The following is a 17,225-nucleotide window of genomic DNA, read 5'->3' as shown; positions in this document are numbered from 1 at the left end:
TTAACCTCTTCAAGCACCAATTAATTGTGTGCATCATGAATTTAGTTGCACCACATTTCTTGCATATTCAAAATTATTAAAAGCATGCAGATGCAGAACAGTTTAAGGATATTTAATTATTCACCGAGTTTTATCAAATTTAGAAAATGTCGACTCTATTGAGAACTCTTAACAGGAATGCCAGACATGAGAACATAAAACTAATTTATGGCTTGTGTACTAGGAAAGCATCTAAATAGCCACTGATGATATGCCTGATGTAAAACATTTTGAAAGAACAATGGAAGAAGTGAACCCACTACACAATGACATACTGATACAAAGAGTAAACACACAGCCGTCTACTTTCTAACTCATTTTAAACACTTTACACATATTACTCAAACTTGCAGCACATGACCAATAAGAAGTGTTTCGGGATGTATGCGGCACGTTTTAAACACCAGTATTTTTTAATTAGTGCTTTGATATTGGTGCACCATCTTGGCATGTATAGTCAACCACAAAAGTTTACAGACCACGCGATCTCAGAATCTAATGTTCGATTTCCGAGCATCTTGCAACAGTAGTCAGTAAAACCGAACATCGCAATGTTGTTCCCATATACTGCTACAGGCTGTAAAGGCTGTGTTGTGAGGCTGCACAGATATTCAGCTTTTTCTTAGATCTCATGTTCCGTAAAATTTTGTGGTTGACTGTACAATTGTGCAAACAGCACCTGAGGGGTTCAACTGGAAAGATCTTTAATAATATGAATTTCACAGTAATGAGATTTCACTGCCTCAAGCACACATTTTTTACCATGTTGAAACCTTGACCCTTTAATGGTGGCACATATAAATATTGGGAAATATTTTTTTTCTATCTAAATATACAAAACACATCAAGAATAATAAGCAATGAAAAGAAAAAATTTTTTGCAGAAAATTTTTTAGCAATAGGGGGGAACCTCAGCCTGAAAACTAGAAAAGAGCTTCACCCCAAGCCACTTAAGGCTTTGTTTGGAATTTGTGCAGACAGCTCTCGCCATATGTGAACCATAGGTGCACATTTCATTTGCTTTACATCACGTGTGCGACACAAATGCAGCCGGAGATCTTGCATCTGCCTGTCTTTCCTGACCGTGCTTTCAAAAGAAAGCAAGTCACATGCTAAACTTCTTTCTCATTCTGTGTTCCTGCTCTAAAGCAACAAATGATGCTTGCCGCCTGTCATTCAGTTTTAGCCGAAGACAGGTAGACAGCAACTTTGTACTCAATACCAGAACTTGGCAAGAAAAAAAAACTTTTTCTTGTATGTCGCCCATAGGCAACATTTGGCAATAAAGGGAAAACCCATTTCAGATTCACATAAACAGATGTGTAACTGAGCAGGCGATTCCTGTTTGATTCTTGTGGCATCACCCTTTCCTGAAGATGAACTGCCTAGTCCAACGATGAGTATTATTTAACTGCTCATGAGAAGCTGCTTGTCAGGGCTGTTAGCTTCAGCGTCCATGCACAAGTAATATACATTACTATAGAGTCTGTGGCCATAGTGATATGCCCACACATTTTAGAACGAGTGATGAACACAGTACTACAAAGGAAACTTTTGTGAAAGCCTGTAAGAGCAAGAGCATGCTAACTGAATATTTTTTTCATTTCTCTGCTGGTACAGAACTGCAATGTAACAAGATTGTAGGTCACCAAGACACTCAAGCCAGTATTTTTGTCAGTTGAACACATTTCATTGCATGCTAATGAAAGTTTAATTTTGTGTTTTAAACTGTTTTTGAACAGAGCACAAAGTGGGCACCCACCAACAGTACAGGCAGTTTCTTCAGAGTCACCAGTAAGCATCTTGACATTGACACCACTACTATGGAGTGTCTCAATGGAGTCACGCACTCCTGGTCTGGGAGGGTCCATAATGCCCACTAAACCCAGAAACTTGAGTTGGTTGAGATTTGTGCCACTTGCCAGAGAGAGAACTGCAACATTAAACAAGGAAAGCCAAGGCATCAGAAACAACATCGGCACGTGGTTCAATGTCGTGGAACAGACCACATGCAATTGAATTATACGACAAAACATGCAACTTGCCTCTGAGACCCTTGCGACCCATAAACTGAGCCTCCTTGATATACTGAGCTGTGCGTTCGGTTGTAATTGGCAATGGTATGCCGTGGTGACTGTAGTGGGTGCAATGGGCCAAAATTTTTTCCAGTGCCCCCTTCACAAAGTACTGCTCCTGTTCCTGCAATGAAGGAAGTAGAACACTGTTCAGATTACTTTATGGCATACGAAAATGTCAAGAGCAGACATTAAATAAATCTAAGAAAACCTCCCACATATACATTCAAACCATGAGCACCCCATTTAATGAGCTTTGGAAAACGAGTTCAGCAAAAATCTGCAACATGGAGTTTGATCCACGAAAGAGAAAGCTGGTAAACGGATTCTACAAGGAACCTCAGGTGGACGCCAACTTTCCCTTTCACGATGAGCCAATTCTAAACAACCAACTTTGTAATGTGTGATATTGATATCAACGAGATCAGCTTGGGAAAAAAAAGTTAGTGAGCTGCTATCAATGCAAAGAGAAGGTGCACACATATGCGCACGCACACACGCCTAGAAACACAAGGAATTGAGGGTCAAATATGTAAATATAAGTGGCACAAACAAGTTCCAAAATGGCCAATGCAGTATATTTATGGCACCATGTTAATGTTTAAAAAACATGCCAATTTTTCACCATTTTGCTGCTCAGACAGTGCTGCCGCCTTTTGTGGCTACAAGATTTTTTTTCTGCTTTTTGGTCTCTTACCTACCGTGGTTGCTTTGTGGCTATGGTGTTGGGCTGCTAACATGAGGTGGCGGGATTGAATCCCACCCATGGCGGTCGCATTTCGATGGGGGCAAAAAGCTAAAACACTTGTGTACTTAGATTTACGGGTGCAACGAAAGGAAACAGCCTGTGAGACGAAACCAAAATTAGCTGCGTGTGCATGCAGCAGTTAATTTTGGTTATGTCTCGCGGGCTGTTTCCTTTCGTTGCACCCGTAAAATCTGATGTCTATCTGGTTTATAATCACTCAGAGGGTCACTGTTGGGCGCTCGCTCATTTACTGCTCACAGGAGGGTGCTGTTCACAGGAGGGTGCTGGTACATAGAAACGATTCCACTGTTACAAGCGATATTGCCATGCCTGCGTTTGTTTTCTCGAGGCTTGCGAAAACTGATTGCCCCTCGTTGGCGATGGCATGAAGGATTACTGCAAGTTTCTGACTCATTTCGCTTTTCTGACAAGTGCACAACCATGGAGTTTTCTTGTGTGCGCTCGCATACATGGTTAGATTACGCTATGGACGTGCGCAGTGGTTTCTGTGCTACAAGTGAGTCGAGTGGCAATTCCTATAATGTGTAATATTGCCCAAGTGCAAAATCATAACATGTATATCTATTTTAATGTATGTACCTTTTTATTCTCATTATAAGTGTTTCTGCAAGCCCATCTGTATTCATGAATAAACAATGCATGTTTACCCAGGAAAATATTTTTTGTCACTTTATGGTCACTTTAAAAAAAATTGCGGTAAATTTTTTAGGTAACAGGTCAGTATGAAAATTTTAAATCTGCAATAAAAAAATTCGATCTTGGGGGGCCGCATCTGGTGAAAAAAATTGACCCTGAAAAGGTTAGGGGGAAAACAGATAGTTTTAAACCCTGCTCAGTGTTAAGGAAACTACATTCCCTGTGCTTATCATGCCACTGAATAAGCTGAGCTTTTACTACAAAGGACTGATTAACAACGGGAAATTGTAAGATTCATGTACTCGACTCTCTAAGAAGAGAAGACGATTTAAGCAGAAGTCTCAAGCAATGCTACCTGACAAGGGGAAGAAAATTTGCCAAACACACCACATGTGACATTAAGAAATGTAAGATCTTAAAATCTTAATTATGTACCTTGCATATTATGCAAGTTGGGTGTGACAGCCATGAAGTTTATTATACCTTCGTCACCTGCAGTAGTCATCAAAAGCAATGTCCACTGAAATACGTGAGCTGTTTCAGCTTTTTTGCATGAGCTCATGCAAAACAGTCATTTTCAATGGTCTGGGGTTTCATCCCTTGCTAAATGTCCCTGATTGACAGGGTTATTAAATGCCATTAGTGTAATATTTACAAGGCCAAGAATGAATCCAACCAACACTTACGTGAGGGATGCTATTTACGCCATTTCTAGAAACCATGTACCCCACATATAGTTTTTTAGGACTGTATACTGCAAACATATTTTCGTGATTTCATTCTGCGTGTATATACCCATATAGTTAACGGGCACAAGAATTCACTAGATATGTGCCAAAAGGAAGACTACTTGAAAAGTGGCACCATGCACTGTTTGCAACACCAATTTTTAATTAGACCTGTGATACATTATACAGTCAAACCACAATATAACGAAGTTTCACTTGCAACAAAAAAACTTTGTTAGATTGCGAATCTCATTAATTTGAGGTTTTAACGTTTCAGTAGTAAAAAATAATTGCAGAAATTCCCAGAACATTCCTGGTGGATAATATCTTGTCAGCAAGCATTTATAAACAAATCGCAAGAAGGTCGGGCATAATAGCGCAGTTATGAGCACCAGTGTGTGCGGTGATTTCGCTGAGAGCAATGCATCGGCACTGCTCATGGCTCCGACATTTGTGTGTGCTGCATCGTGAGGTAAAATAAACCTCAGACACCACGTCTGACTGCGCTTCGTGCCCGTAGCTGTCATCGGATGGTGCCCACAAATTAAAAGCAAGTGTAAAAAAGATACACATAATTGTCCAGAGAAAAAATAATGTTGCAGTTTCGCCAGAAAGACGGAGAATTGACGGCCATAGAAAAGAGACACTTACACAATGTAAGGCTCATGGTTTTATCTGTATCACACGCACTCAGGAAAACATGAATAGGTCTTGCTCTATCAGCATGAACACTGTTAGATACGGGACCTTTTCCTGAGCCTCCTTCGAGTTCACCAGACATCGAATCGCGCCACAGCTAATTAAGGAGCGCAGAAGCACATCTACCCCGTTCCCGAGGTGCAGCACGTGCAAACGAGTTAGCGTCCCCCACCTCGTGCGCCGGAGGTGGAGCTATTCACTGCTTGACTCTTCCCGAAAATGTAGCGGGAGCCTGGCATGGTTCCAGGTAACGCAGGTCCCGAACAAAGCTGCTTTGCAGCACTGAAACGTTGCCCCCATCCGCCTATTGTGACGGCGTTTGCAAGCCGGAAAGGCAATACCGCAGAGAGAAGTAAGCACTCGGACAATTGGGGCCCAAGGAGCGACCCTCGGCGCCGGGTGTGACACAATCGCACGGGCCCCTATCATTGGCCAAAAATGACGACACCTGAGCGGGCTCGCCGATTGGCCGAAAATGGCGTCACCTGAGCGGGCTCGCCGATTGGCTGAATGTGAGGTGAATTCGAGACGCCGAAGGGCTTAAAAGCCAGAGACTGGGAGCAGCAAGAGAGCATTCCTTCATTCATCTCTTTCGAGCTTCTTGCCACGGGTCGTAGCGTCCGAGTTGCTGCCGGCCCGTAATGACTGTATGACTGTTAATTTCTTTGTACTCTCACTGTAAATGATGTAAATAAACCTCCAGTTTTCATCTCAAAGTCCTCCTCAACCTCGGCCAACTCCCGCACCCAACGGCAAGGTCCAAATATCTGGGGGACAGCAATTGGGATTGCCCTCCAGAACTAACACCACCTACTATCACTACACAAACGAACATTTTGCACTGTGTCAAAGAAACTTGACACTGTGCTGCCGCCAACACTAGATGTGCAGAAACACAATGCACCAACCATCTCAGCTCGACCTTTGCACTTAGCACAGACTACCTCCATGATACAGCACATGGCTTGTGTATGGACATGCATGAGCAGCCACAGCAAGGGTAGAGGAGGCATGCACGCTAGGAGAAGAGGGCAGATAGGCACGTATCTATTTCATGTGCAGCACAGGTCCCGGCCAAGGCTGGCACACGTATTTGCATGCGAAAGATGTGCCATGCTTGCACAAGACTCATGCAGGCAGAAAGAATGGCTTTCGATGTGCAGTCAAATAGCATCAGTTAAAATTCTGCAAGTCATAGTCTTCCATCTTCTGACCATCAAAACTGAGTTTGCATTGCAATGAACATGACACATTTTTCTCTTTTATAGCTATGAAAATTGGGTGTACATTACTTATTAAAATTGAGTAACTACATAAACTATTCAAGGTTGGCAAATTGACATAGAGGTAAAATCATTTAATAACCATTGGTAATAACTTTCAAGCTACAGGATCAGGTTACTCATGCCATTTACAATTTTTATGATCACCTTGTTCAGCAAACTGTAAACTGAACTACAGAACAATCCATATATGCCCAAACACAAAGCAAAGGAAGGTGCCTCACCCCTCCAAACTTGGGGATGACCTTCACTGCCATCATTTTATGTTCAGAGCTGAAAGGTATCTCTTGAAGCCGCACATAATGGTTTCGCACATCATAAATTCCCATCTGCAATGAAAAGTGGACAGACATGTGTATAACACCAGAGGTACAAAAATGCTGCTTAGCGAAAATAAAATGCTATTCTTGAGCACTAAAAAACCAATCAGCGATGACTGTCAAAGTTAGCAACAGCTTCTGTGACCATAATTATGTGTAAACATAAACGGTGACACACGCAGCACGCAACTTGAAAGGTTCTGAATAAAATGTTTGGCGAAGTATTTATCTGCAGCTGCAGTCAAATGCCGTGGTGAAGCATGCTGACAAAAGGCCTCAAATCTGTTACAGCCTCTCACACTCATCCTTTTCCTCAGTAGTCGTGATGGGTTACATTGTTTGCAGGCTTCTTTCATTTGTTCCAGTCGGTGCTCCCTTACTGCCCCTTCTTTGGCAGTAAGGGAACACTGACTGCACTAAATAGAAGTGTGCTGTTCTCGAGTTGAAAGTAAACAAAAATCCTGGCTACCCCTTCAAGGAGGATTACCTTTCCAACTTTTTGAGGCAAGTAATCCAGTTACAATACCTTGTGAGCAGCGGCCAACAAGGCCCCTTCTGTTGGCTGTCCTCTGAGCTCACTTCCCAAGATATCAGCATTATTGCAGATGGAGCCACACTGCAAGAAAGAACAACATGGCAATGATCATAAGTGTGTGCAGGGTCATTCAATAACGGAGCTAGAGCATACACAGCTACCTTCAAGGCACCTTCTGCAGATCAGCTTTACTGCAAACCTGCCAGACATTAAACTAGAAAACACTAAGTAATCTTCACCCAAACAAGGAAATCTGAGTGCCTCCTCACCCTGTTTACTGTCCTAAAAAGAAAACTAAAGGCAAACAATAAACCAGGCAAGATTATTACGCTTACCAACATTTTTTGACAATTTCTGATTTAAGAAAATCTAGAAATCAAACAGTGAAGCTGTTAAGAGCACTTTGTAACATTTTTATTTAAAATAAAGATGTGCAATTTGTCTAGTATTATTCAAGGGCATCACTTCAAGAATCTTTTCTAATAAAAGGCTTTTCTTAACTGCACAGAGCCGACCGCAAAAGTTCTCGGACAACAAAATTCACGAAAAAATTTCTTCACTGCGCAATTTCACCACTCAAACCTTGAATTTAGGTGAGAAATTTGATGATCATATAGGGAAGGATTCAATGCACCTTTAACTTCAAGAGCAGGTGCAATACATGCAACAAAAGATAGTTTTTTTCTCCGATTCTGAAACTCTTGCAATTAAAGGCACTTTGTGTGAGCACAGTTACCTTTATGCAATAAAATGCCACCCCCTGGCTAACCTCAGCAGCCTTTCTGTTCATTTCGTCATTTATGCTGTTCTTGAAGCTGTGCAGCAGTGCTGTCACATAGCAAGACATGTAGCTGCAACTATAATCGCAGCAAGTTTTAGTATTAGCAGAGCTTCATTATGTGACACCAGATGATGTCAGCAACAAACTTATTAGTCATAAGATTACTCTATTTTTAGCCCTGCCAAAGATATGACTTAGTTGTGTTGTCTAAAAAAAATACAGTACTTACAGGTGGGTAGCAATAAGCACGATACTAAGTGACAGAAATTTCAAGTAACTAAATTGCAGGTAGTCTTGAAAGACTGCCTGCAATTGAGTGCCCGGTGGGCACTCTGCTGCATGCAGACAGTATTGCCACTGACAGCATCGTACACTACACTATGACACTATGACAGTATTGTATACTGACTAAATCTTTTCTTTATGCATCAGTTTTTCTTTATGCATCAGTTATGCAAAGTTTTTCTTTATGCATCAAGAATTATTGCAGGGCAGCTTTTCCCGAGGATTAAATTGAAACAAAGTATGAATAAATTTCCTTTCCCAATTCCTTGTGTGACCAGACAACACTACCATTGATGGCATTATTTGATGTTGCCAGTTTGAACGTCTTTTCCCAATTTTACCCAGCCTTTAATGAACTGCACCAAATGCTTACAAAGGTTTCATGAATTTTTCTTTATGCAAATGCAATGCCATTGTTTTTTTATTTAACAAATCAACTTACAAGCTGTGGCCAGTTGCTGCTAGTTTCTGCAATATGAGAGGAACCTGCATCCACATTTCAACATTATATAGCACAACATAGTCTTTTATGTCATTTTCTGTATACCAAACCTCTGCTCACAGTAAAAACTGGGATATTTATCCTTTCCAAAGAGTGATTACCCTTCTAGCTTTGTGAAATATTTTTCTTTGACCTACTGAATATTGTTTTTTCTTTCCCTGACTAAAGGACACTCAGGATGGCTTTTTACAACTCATAAAGAAAAAAAAAAGAAAGAAAACTGCAAAACAATTCTTTCAGTAATAATGCCCGATGAAGGGGTCTACACTAAGTGGCACTAACTGGCAAATATAACATGTCCGCTTCACTGCTGCCTAGTTCTGAAATCAAAATGTTTTTTTTTTTCATCAACCAATCTTGGTAAAATTATGCATACTTGCTTAGTTTTTCATGCTGATTTCGAATGTCATTATGTATTTTGTACAGATCAATTATTTCACGAGTTACTTAAAATTAATAAAGAATCTCATACTATTGTTTTAAGTTCTTATTGTTAGAAAATGTAAAAATAAAAATTTAATTTTAATGCATGGGTCCAAAGCCAAAAAATGAAGATTGAAATAATGCAAGCATATTTAAAATGTGGTCAACATAAGCATCATTATAATACATTGATGTTTACGTTTTGCAAAGTGGGAACAATGCAACCAGAAATAGAGCCAAATAAAATTAAATTTTGAAGCCAGAGCTTTAAAATCTGCTTGCCATTACACCACTTATCACATGTGCAGCTTTCTAATGTAAAAAAAAATTTCGTTAAGAGAAAATTCCAAAAAATGACTAAAGAGAGGAGCGACACTGGTTTATTGAGTAAATTTTGTTATTACTTCATCAAAATATTGATCCTTGAGACGAAATACTTTACAGATTAGTACAAAAAGAGTTACAGATTCAGAAAATTTCAGTTCTATAAATTCTATATTTTCGTGATTTTCGGCCTCATAAGACCAGGCTGCCCTCTTCATGCTGCACTGCCAGCACATATTCACAACAAAAGAGGCTGAGAACAAACTTCGAGTAAATTAGGCTGTTATGTTGCTAAGAAAATTATTTCACAGCTTTTACACCGCTTCCAAAGGGGCAACTCACACGAAACAATCATGCACACATCATTACTGAGATAGGCTCAAACCGGAGGAAACACTGAAGGTTCAGGGCACCACTTCATTTTTTTTTTTTTTTTCAATTTTACAATGTGTCTACAGGGTGGCAACACATTCCTGTGGTAGGAATAATGCTTCCACATGCCAGTAAAAGGGTTATAGTACAGGCATGAACTTGTTTTGCTTTCTTTTAATTTGTTAGGCAGCCATTAACTCCATAATTCTGGTAAAAAGCATAAACTGCTTCAGTGCACAACATCATTAATTGCATCTACTCTTCATGTGACCGCAGCAAAATGCACACCGAGAGCACTGCAGCTAAGCTTGTGAAACAGACTTCCTTGTGACATCACAAACCCCTGACATGTGCATTTGTCATGGTGCAGTGGCTGAAAGCCACACCACGACCAGACCAGTGAAAGCTGGGCTCACATTGACAAATCAGCTCTAATGTTCTCGCTCCCTACTAATTTCTTTGCATTCAGCAAGTCATGAACCTGGTTCGCTGCTTTCATTACTTGGAAATGTGGAGCCTCTCTCTCAGCTTCTCTCCCCTCTTACCCATTAAGTGCTCAATGAGCTGAGCTTTTGATGGCACAGTCACACTGCATGCACAGTCACACTGCATGCTGCATGCGGTGCATGCTGCATGCGGTGCATGCCTGAGTGTCCGATAAGCCAAGCTGACCGGTGCATGCTACTTTAAAAAAAATTCAGGGGTTTTACATGCCAAAACCATGATTTCGTTATGAGGCAGGCCTTAGTAGGAAAATACGGATTAATTTTGAGTGCCTGGAGTTGTTTAATTAGCACCTAAATGTAAGTACATCAGTGTTTCTGCATTCCACCTGAATCGAAATGTGGCCTCGAGCTCAGCAGTGCGACACTATAGCCATTGAACTACCATAGCGGGTGGTGTATGCCTTCTTGTTAGAGGTGCCATGTGATCATGTCTTGACCACCTCCGACTGCCACGGAATAATGTGCGGCCTTCTTAATGCCTGAAGCCACACTGGACTTATCACACCTTTTCAATTGGTTGCATTAACAAATGATGTAATTAATTATTTGTTGTACACTTGAGTTATTGGGGGTTCACTGTGTAATTACGTGGTTGACAGCTATTCATTAAAAAAACAACGAAAAAACTGTGTCATTACTTTTTCAGAGGAAGCATTACTTTGGGAGCTTTATTTAAGTACTACATGAAAACTGAGAAATTATTTTCTTTAGAAATCTCAGAGCCATTTTTAATGAGGTTTGTTGTACTTATGCCATCAATTTCTTTTATAAACATGTGTGCAAATTGAAAATTTCAAACAAATCAAGCAAGTTTACAGTTTAGCAAACATTTAGGCCTAGCGCTGCCGCGGTGGTGGTTACCAGCAGATCTCTATGCGAGAGCACCTGTTCGAGGTGGCGAGATAATCAAAATGGCAGCAGTGGTGGCTTCGATCAATGCTGTTTCGGACCTGCGGCCATGGCAAGAACTCCAGCAAAATCGGACAGCGAAGAATTTTTGAGTCCAAAATGTCAGACATGTCTTATACATTGACTCTATGCGGTGCTGCGAAGGCGCCCGAATTATCAGGCATGTCCGAAAAATCGGGCGTCCAGAAAATCAGTCGTTGACTGTATACCAATAATTTGTGAATAGGATCTTGTAGCACTCATGTAAACAATGTAACAATTTTAAGTAAGCTGTTTAATATATCATATCTATCTACTTTAAACAACCTAAAAGATACAGCTTAAGAATGGGAAGAAGAAGAAGCGCAGAGCAGTGCAGACGTGGAAGCATCGGCTCCGTCTCTTTTTCCATGCTCCGCTCGTCAGTTTTGAGAGTGCAACGAAAAGAAGCATACCACTGGATCCGCGAAGCGACGGCGAATCTACTGACACCAAGATTCGAGGTGGGGCTTGTTTTTTCACAATCTTACGGAACGTTTTCTGCTCCTTAGTGAGGAGTAGGGCCTTTGTTGGGCCTAGTAAGCCCACCTGACCGCAGCCATGGCGGATACAAACATGGAAGATGAAGATTTTACTGGACATGAAGGAAACAATGGTCAGGACGACTACGGCTGGCAAGTAGTGGCTGGCCGAAGATCACGAGCTAGCACAAAGGCTGTGGATCAGGACAGCACATTGCCACGTAATCAGCGAGAGCATGGAGTCAAGGGAATCACCGTCGGTGGAATGGTCAAGAATCGGATTATCAAAGCTTCGAGGATGCCTCAACTGCCCGAGGAGCACAGAAAAATCATTATACGACCTCGAGGAGGGCTCAATTTGAACAAGGTGAGCACCACCACGATTGGTTCCGCAGTCATAGAGGCGTCCGGCCTAACGGAAGAGGAGGCCCATGAAGATGTCTGCCCGAACTTCACTCAAAATATCATCGTAGTCAGCACACCTAAGCCCGAACATGCTGCGAAGTATGTTAGAATCAAGTCTTTCAAGATTATGGAAGCGGAATACGAGGCAAATGCATACGAAGTGGCACCACATGCCACATGCAAAGGCGTCATCCGAAGAGTGGACATCAGAGACTCGCAAGCTATAATAACAAGAAACATCGTGCATGACTTGAACCCGCTTGCGCTGGCTGCCAAGCGCATCAAGACGTCGGGATCGGTCATCATACTTTTCGATGGACTCAAAGTGCCCAATTTTGTCAGGTACGGATCCACACTAGTGAGATGCTACCTCTACAGGAAGCAATTCGACGTCTGCTTCACCTGCGGAAGGGTCGGGCACCGCTCTGATGTGTGTCCAACACCTGACTTTGTTCAGTGCAGGGGATGTGGAACTCGCAACCCCGGAGATGAACATGTGTGTGTACCTAAGTGTAACTTTTGTGAAGGAGATCACCCTACCGGCGACAAGTTTTGTAAGCAAAGATTTCAAATCCCTTACGTCGTACGACTTCATCGAAGAGAGCGCAACAGGACTCGGTCGACAACAAGAGTGCAGTCGGAAGCGCAACAGCTGGCACCCAACCATCGCCCCGAGGACAGGGAGCACTCACGCTCCAGGAGTCGCACCAGATCCAGGCATCGCTCACTATCCAGGGAGAGAAGGCGCTCCAAGTCAAAGGAAGCACAGGTGCGCTTCGTGCAAAGAGACTCAATACCTGGCGAGAAGACGACGCCAGGAACCACCTTAGCTGACAAAGTCAAAGGTTTGGCGAGGGTTGTTGGGGGCGCCTCGGCGGCTGTGGGTGATGACAATGATGCCAGAATAGAGCAGTTAATTAAAAAAGTAGCTTCTTTAAGAAAAGCTAATGAAGAATTGACCAGGCAGGTAGTAGAGCTTCGTAAAAAAGACCAGTCAAGCCCTGCTAGAGTAGAGATAGATAGACCTGTAAGCAAAAGCAGCGATCCAGGAGAATCCAGCTCTCCTGCCCCTAAAAAGAGGGCGGTGAGTTCCGAGGATGAGTCAGTCTTCTCAGCCCTCAGTGAAATAAAAGATGCAATTAATGCGATAAGAGAGACAGTGGAAACGACCAACTTTAAAGTGGACAAATTGTGGAAATGGAGACTAACGGCGGAGAAAAGACTTAGAAAAATTGAGACGCGAGGGGATGACGACGATGAGTATCTGCCATCGGAGGCGGATAGTATAAAATCCATTCCTGGATTGTCGGGGGCCATCACAAAGAGGAAAGTAGCGGGTAATAGAAAGGCAGCCTCACCTAATAACAATGGACAGTAATCATGGATTTAACGTGTGGCAATGGAATTGTCGCGGGTTCCAACACAAAAAAGCAGCACTGCGACAGGTGATCAGGTCATCTGAGGCCAGGCCAAAAGTAATTATGCTGCAGGAAACCTTAGCGGACGAAATTATGCTTACTGGGTACAAAGTTATATGTAGAGACAAAAAAACGGGGAGGGGGTTGGCGACCCTCATTGAAAAAAAGTTGCCATACATTGAGCATATTTATCTTACACATTCCAGGTTTGAATTTATTCTAGTTGAGATAATACTTAAAAGGAACAGAGGTAAGACGCAAAGCATTTTCTGTTTGAATATTTACAGCAGTCCTAACGACATGAGACAGAGGTTTAGAGCACTCTTCAACAAGGTGCTTTCGGTTGCCAAAAACTCCCCGCTCATTATTGGAGGGGACTTTAATGCTCCCTATCACACATGGGGATACACTTGGAACACAAAGAAGGGAGAGGAGCTATGGAGTCTTGCCATGGATTTGGGGTCATGCTTGATTACTGATCCGGCGTATCCCACCCGTTGTGGCACGTCCACAAGCAGCGACTCCACACCAGATCTTGCTTTCGTAAACAACTCAAGAGGAGCCAATTGGGAAAATTCAAACCTGGATCTCGGGAGCGATCATTATATCATACACATAACCATACGCATACTGAGACAGGAAACTAGAATCTTCAAATTCACTGATTGGGATCAGTTCAGAAAAATCAGGGCGAACAGAAGGAAAGTGGGGCCTCTGGATGCCGAGCAGGATCCCCTTCACACGTGGGTCACCCAGCTCAGAGAGGACGTCAAAGAGGCCACTAAAGAAATCGGGACAGAGGAAAATATTGAGGCTATGGACAGCAGGCTGGCGCATCTGATTGAGGCCAAACAGTCTATATTACAGAGATGGAAAACGCAGAGACTTAACAGAAGGCTAAGGAAAAAAATTGCGCAATTAAAAAGAGAAATTTACGATCACTCGAAGACTCTCGTGAAGCAACAGTGGGATGAGATCTGTAATTCGGCTAATGGTAGACTCAAGCATGGAGGTAGCTGGAACCTCCTCAAGCACTTGCTCAACGAGAATGAAACAAGGACAAGCAAGAGAACAGCTATATCTAAGTTGGTTCATCAGGAAAGCCAAGATAAAACACAGAAGGATATCATGGATAGTCTCGCAGCCAAATATCTCCCACTTAAACAACCAAACGAAGAAGACGACAGCCCCGAATATACGGGAGGCATATGTGAAGAACTTGACCGGGACTTCACTGAGAGTGAAGTGAGGGCGGCTCTTCACAGTCTTAATAGTAGATCGGCGGCTGGACCTGACGGAATAACTAACAAGATATTAAGAAATCTGGATGATGAATCAATTTCTTATCTAACTGAACATTTCAATGAGTGTTGGAGAAAAGGGGTATACTTAGAGGAATGGAGGGTGGCCAATACTATCCTCATACCAAAGCCAGGAAAAAAACTCACTCTGGACAACCTCCATCCTATTTCCTTAACGTCCTGTCTAGGCAAAGCTATGGAACATGTCATCCTAAATCGACTCACTAAATACGTTGAGCAGAACGACATCCTCCCATACAACTTGATCGGCTTTCGTCCCGGGCTGTCAACTCAGGATGCTATGCTGCTGATCAAACACCAACTTATACAGGCCAGCCCAGCGCATACGAAAGCTCTTTTGGGATTGGATGTGGAAAAAGCTTTTGATCGTATAAAGCATAAGGCAATACTTTGCGTCCTCTCGGAGATGGGGTTAGGTAAGAGACTTTTTAACATGATTAAGGACTTTCTTAGAAATCGAACTGCACAACTCATGCTGGGTGAGCTTAAATCAGAACCTAAGAATTTGGGAAATAGGGGCACTCCACAAGGGGCTGTGCTCTCACCCATGCTATTTAATTTAGCAATGTCCAAGGTTGCAAGAAATCTGGAGAAAATTGAGGGTATACATTATGTGGTATATGTCGATGACATAACCATATGGAGTGCCAAGGGTAACGTAGGACAGAGACCAGATTACAGGAAAGTTCATGTGTTGTAGAGAACACACTGAAAGACATGGGGTTGAAATGCTCGGCAGCCAAATCAGAACTCTTGGTCATTAAACATCGCAGAAAAGGTCGCAAACCAAGACGTTACATTCCGGAAGATGAGCCAAGAGTGTGCTTATACACTCATGAAGGATCCGCAATCAGGCTAGTTGAAACAATCAAGGTTCTTGGTTATCACATAGACGGAAACAATGCTAACTATAGAACAATACAACATATCTCGAATAAAACAGATGAAGTCATTAGGTTACTAAGGAGAATTACCAATAGACACAGAGGCTTAGGAGAGGACAGCGCTTTGAGGCTAATCCACACCTTTGCTCTCTGTCACTTCACTTATGTGGCTGGATTATTCAAATGGAAGCAGGCAGAACTTAACAAACTTAATGTGATGCTCAGGAAGCTCGTTAAAGTAGCCCTAGGGATACCCAGTAACGCTGCAACTGACAAACTCATGAGTCTAGGGGTGCACAACACAATGGAAGAAATCGCGGAGGCCCAACAGCTAGCGCAACACGAAAGATTGACAAAATCCCGAGCTGGCAGGAACACATTACAGGCAATAGGTGCAGAACTGAATACATCAAGGAGCCCAATAGAGGCTGAAGTAGAACTAAGGACTGACGTTAGGAACAAGATCAGAACCAATCCTCTCCCCAGAAACATGCATCCAGAATATAATGTCGAAAGGAGAAAGGCAAGAGCTAAAGCACTCTTGCAGGAAATAGAACAGCAAAACGAATTGGAAGCTATAGTTGATGCAGCCTGGGTGAAAGGTAAAGAAGCATATACGGCCATTGTCTCAAATTAGCAAGGGAAGGTGCAAGATGCTATCACTACTTTTACCAAGGACCCCATGGTGGCGGAACAAGTGGCAATTGCTCTAGCCATCAGGAGTAATAAGTGGGCCTGCATTTACAGTGATTCGAAATCCGCTATAAAGTGTTTTGATAAAGGCTACGTAGCTGGTGTTGCAGCTAAACTTTTTGAAAACATTGAGATTATGAGAACTGAAATTCGATGGTTTCCTGCGCATATGAGAAAAGTGGACGAGACTCGGATAAACCTCAATGAGGTTGCTCATGACTTGGCACGAGGACTTGCTAACCGTGACAGTCACAACCGAGCCGTTCACCATCAAGCCAGGGAATCTAGAGATCATTTAATAACATACACTGACATTACCAAACACTACTACTATTTAGGACGCAGGCAATTCCCATTGCCACATTAAAAACTGAACAGGGCTCAGGCAGTCTCACTGCGCTTATTGCAAACAGGTACATATCCCACACCGTACACCATTAATAAAATATATCCAGAGAGGGAGATTAAGATGGACTGCAACGTTTGTAATGGCATCATTGGAATCAGACATATGCTGGCGGGGTGCCCCGCGATTCTCCCCAACATCGTTGAAGAATGGACACAGTGGGAGAAAAGGATTCAAAGCCCATTGTTTCAGGACCAACTAAGGGCCGTCCAGAGGGCCCATGATGTCGCTGAAAGGCTTGGTCTGACAGTGCCAACGTGGGAGCCTTGATTTAAGAAGTCGAGCCTCCGGACCTCATTCCAATAAATGTTTTCACACACACACACACACACACAGCTTAAGAATTGTGATAGCCAGTCACAGAAAAGGTAATTACTAGGGATGTTTGAATATTTAAATTTACTAAGGGAA

The 17,225-nt window shown here is 42.5% G+C and overlaps 1 protein-coding gene across 4 annotated transcripts in view; it reads right to left on the bottom strand.

The window, feature by feature from the left end:
- Positions 1-17,225, bottom strand: part of SPoCk (secretory pathway calcium atpase) — a 138,245-nt gene that overhangs the window by 74,768 nt on the left and 46,252 nt on the right. For all 4 annotated transcript variants that reach the window (XM_055063684.2, XM_055063683.2, XM_055063686.1 and 1 more), the window contains exons 13-16: positions 7,076-7,165; positions 6,454-6,558; positions 2,085-2,238; positions 1,802-1,972 (exon numbers count right to left, since the gene is read on the bottom strand). In XM_055063684.2, coding sequence (XP_054919659.1) covers positions 1,802-1,972; positions 2,085-2,238; positions 6,454-6,558; positions 7,076-7,165 — 520 coding nt within the window. The remainder of the gene's footprint in view (positions 1-1,801; positions 1,973-2,084; positions 2,239-6,453; positions 6,559-7,075; positions 7,166-17,225) is intronic.

This window comes from Dermacentor andersoni, chromosome 1 (assembly GCF_023375885.2).
Source record: "Dermacentor andersoni chromosome 1, qqDerAnde1_hic_scaffold, whole genome shotgun sequence".
NCBI lineage: Eukaryota > Metazoa > Arthropoda > Arachnida > Ixodida > Ixodidae > Dermacentor > Dermacentor andersoni.
This window is presented reverse-complemented; position numbering and strand designations above follow the sequence as displayed.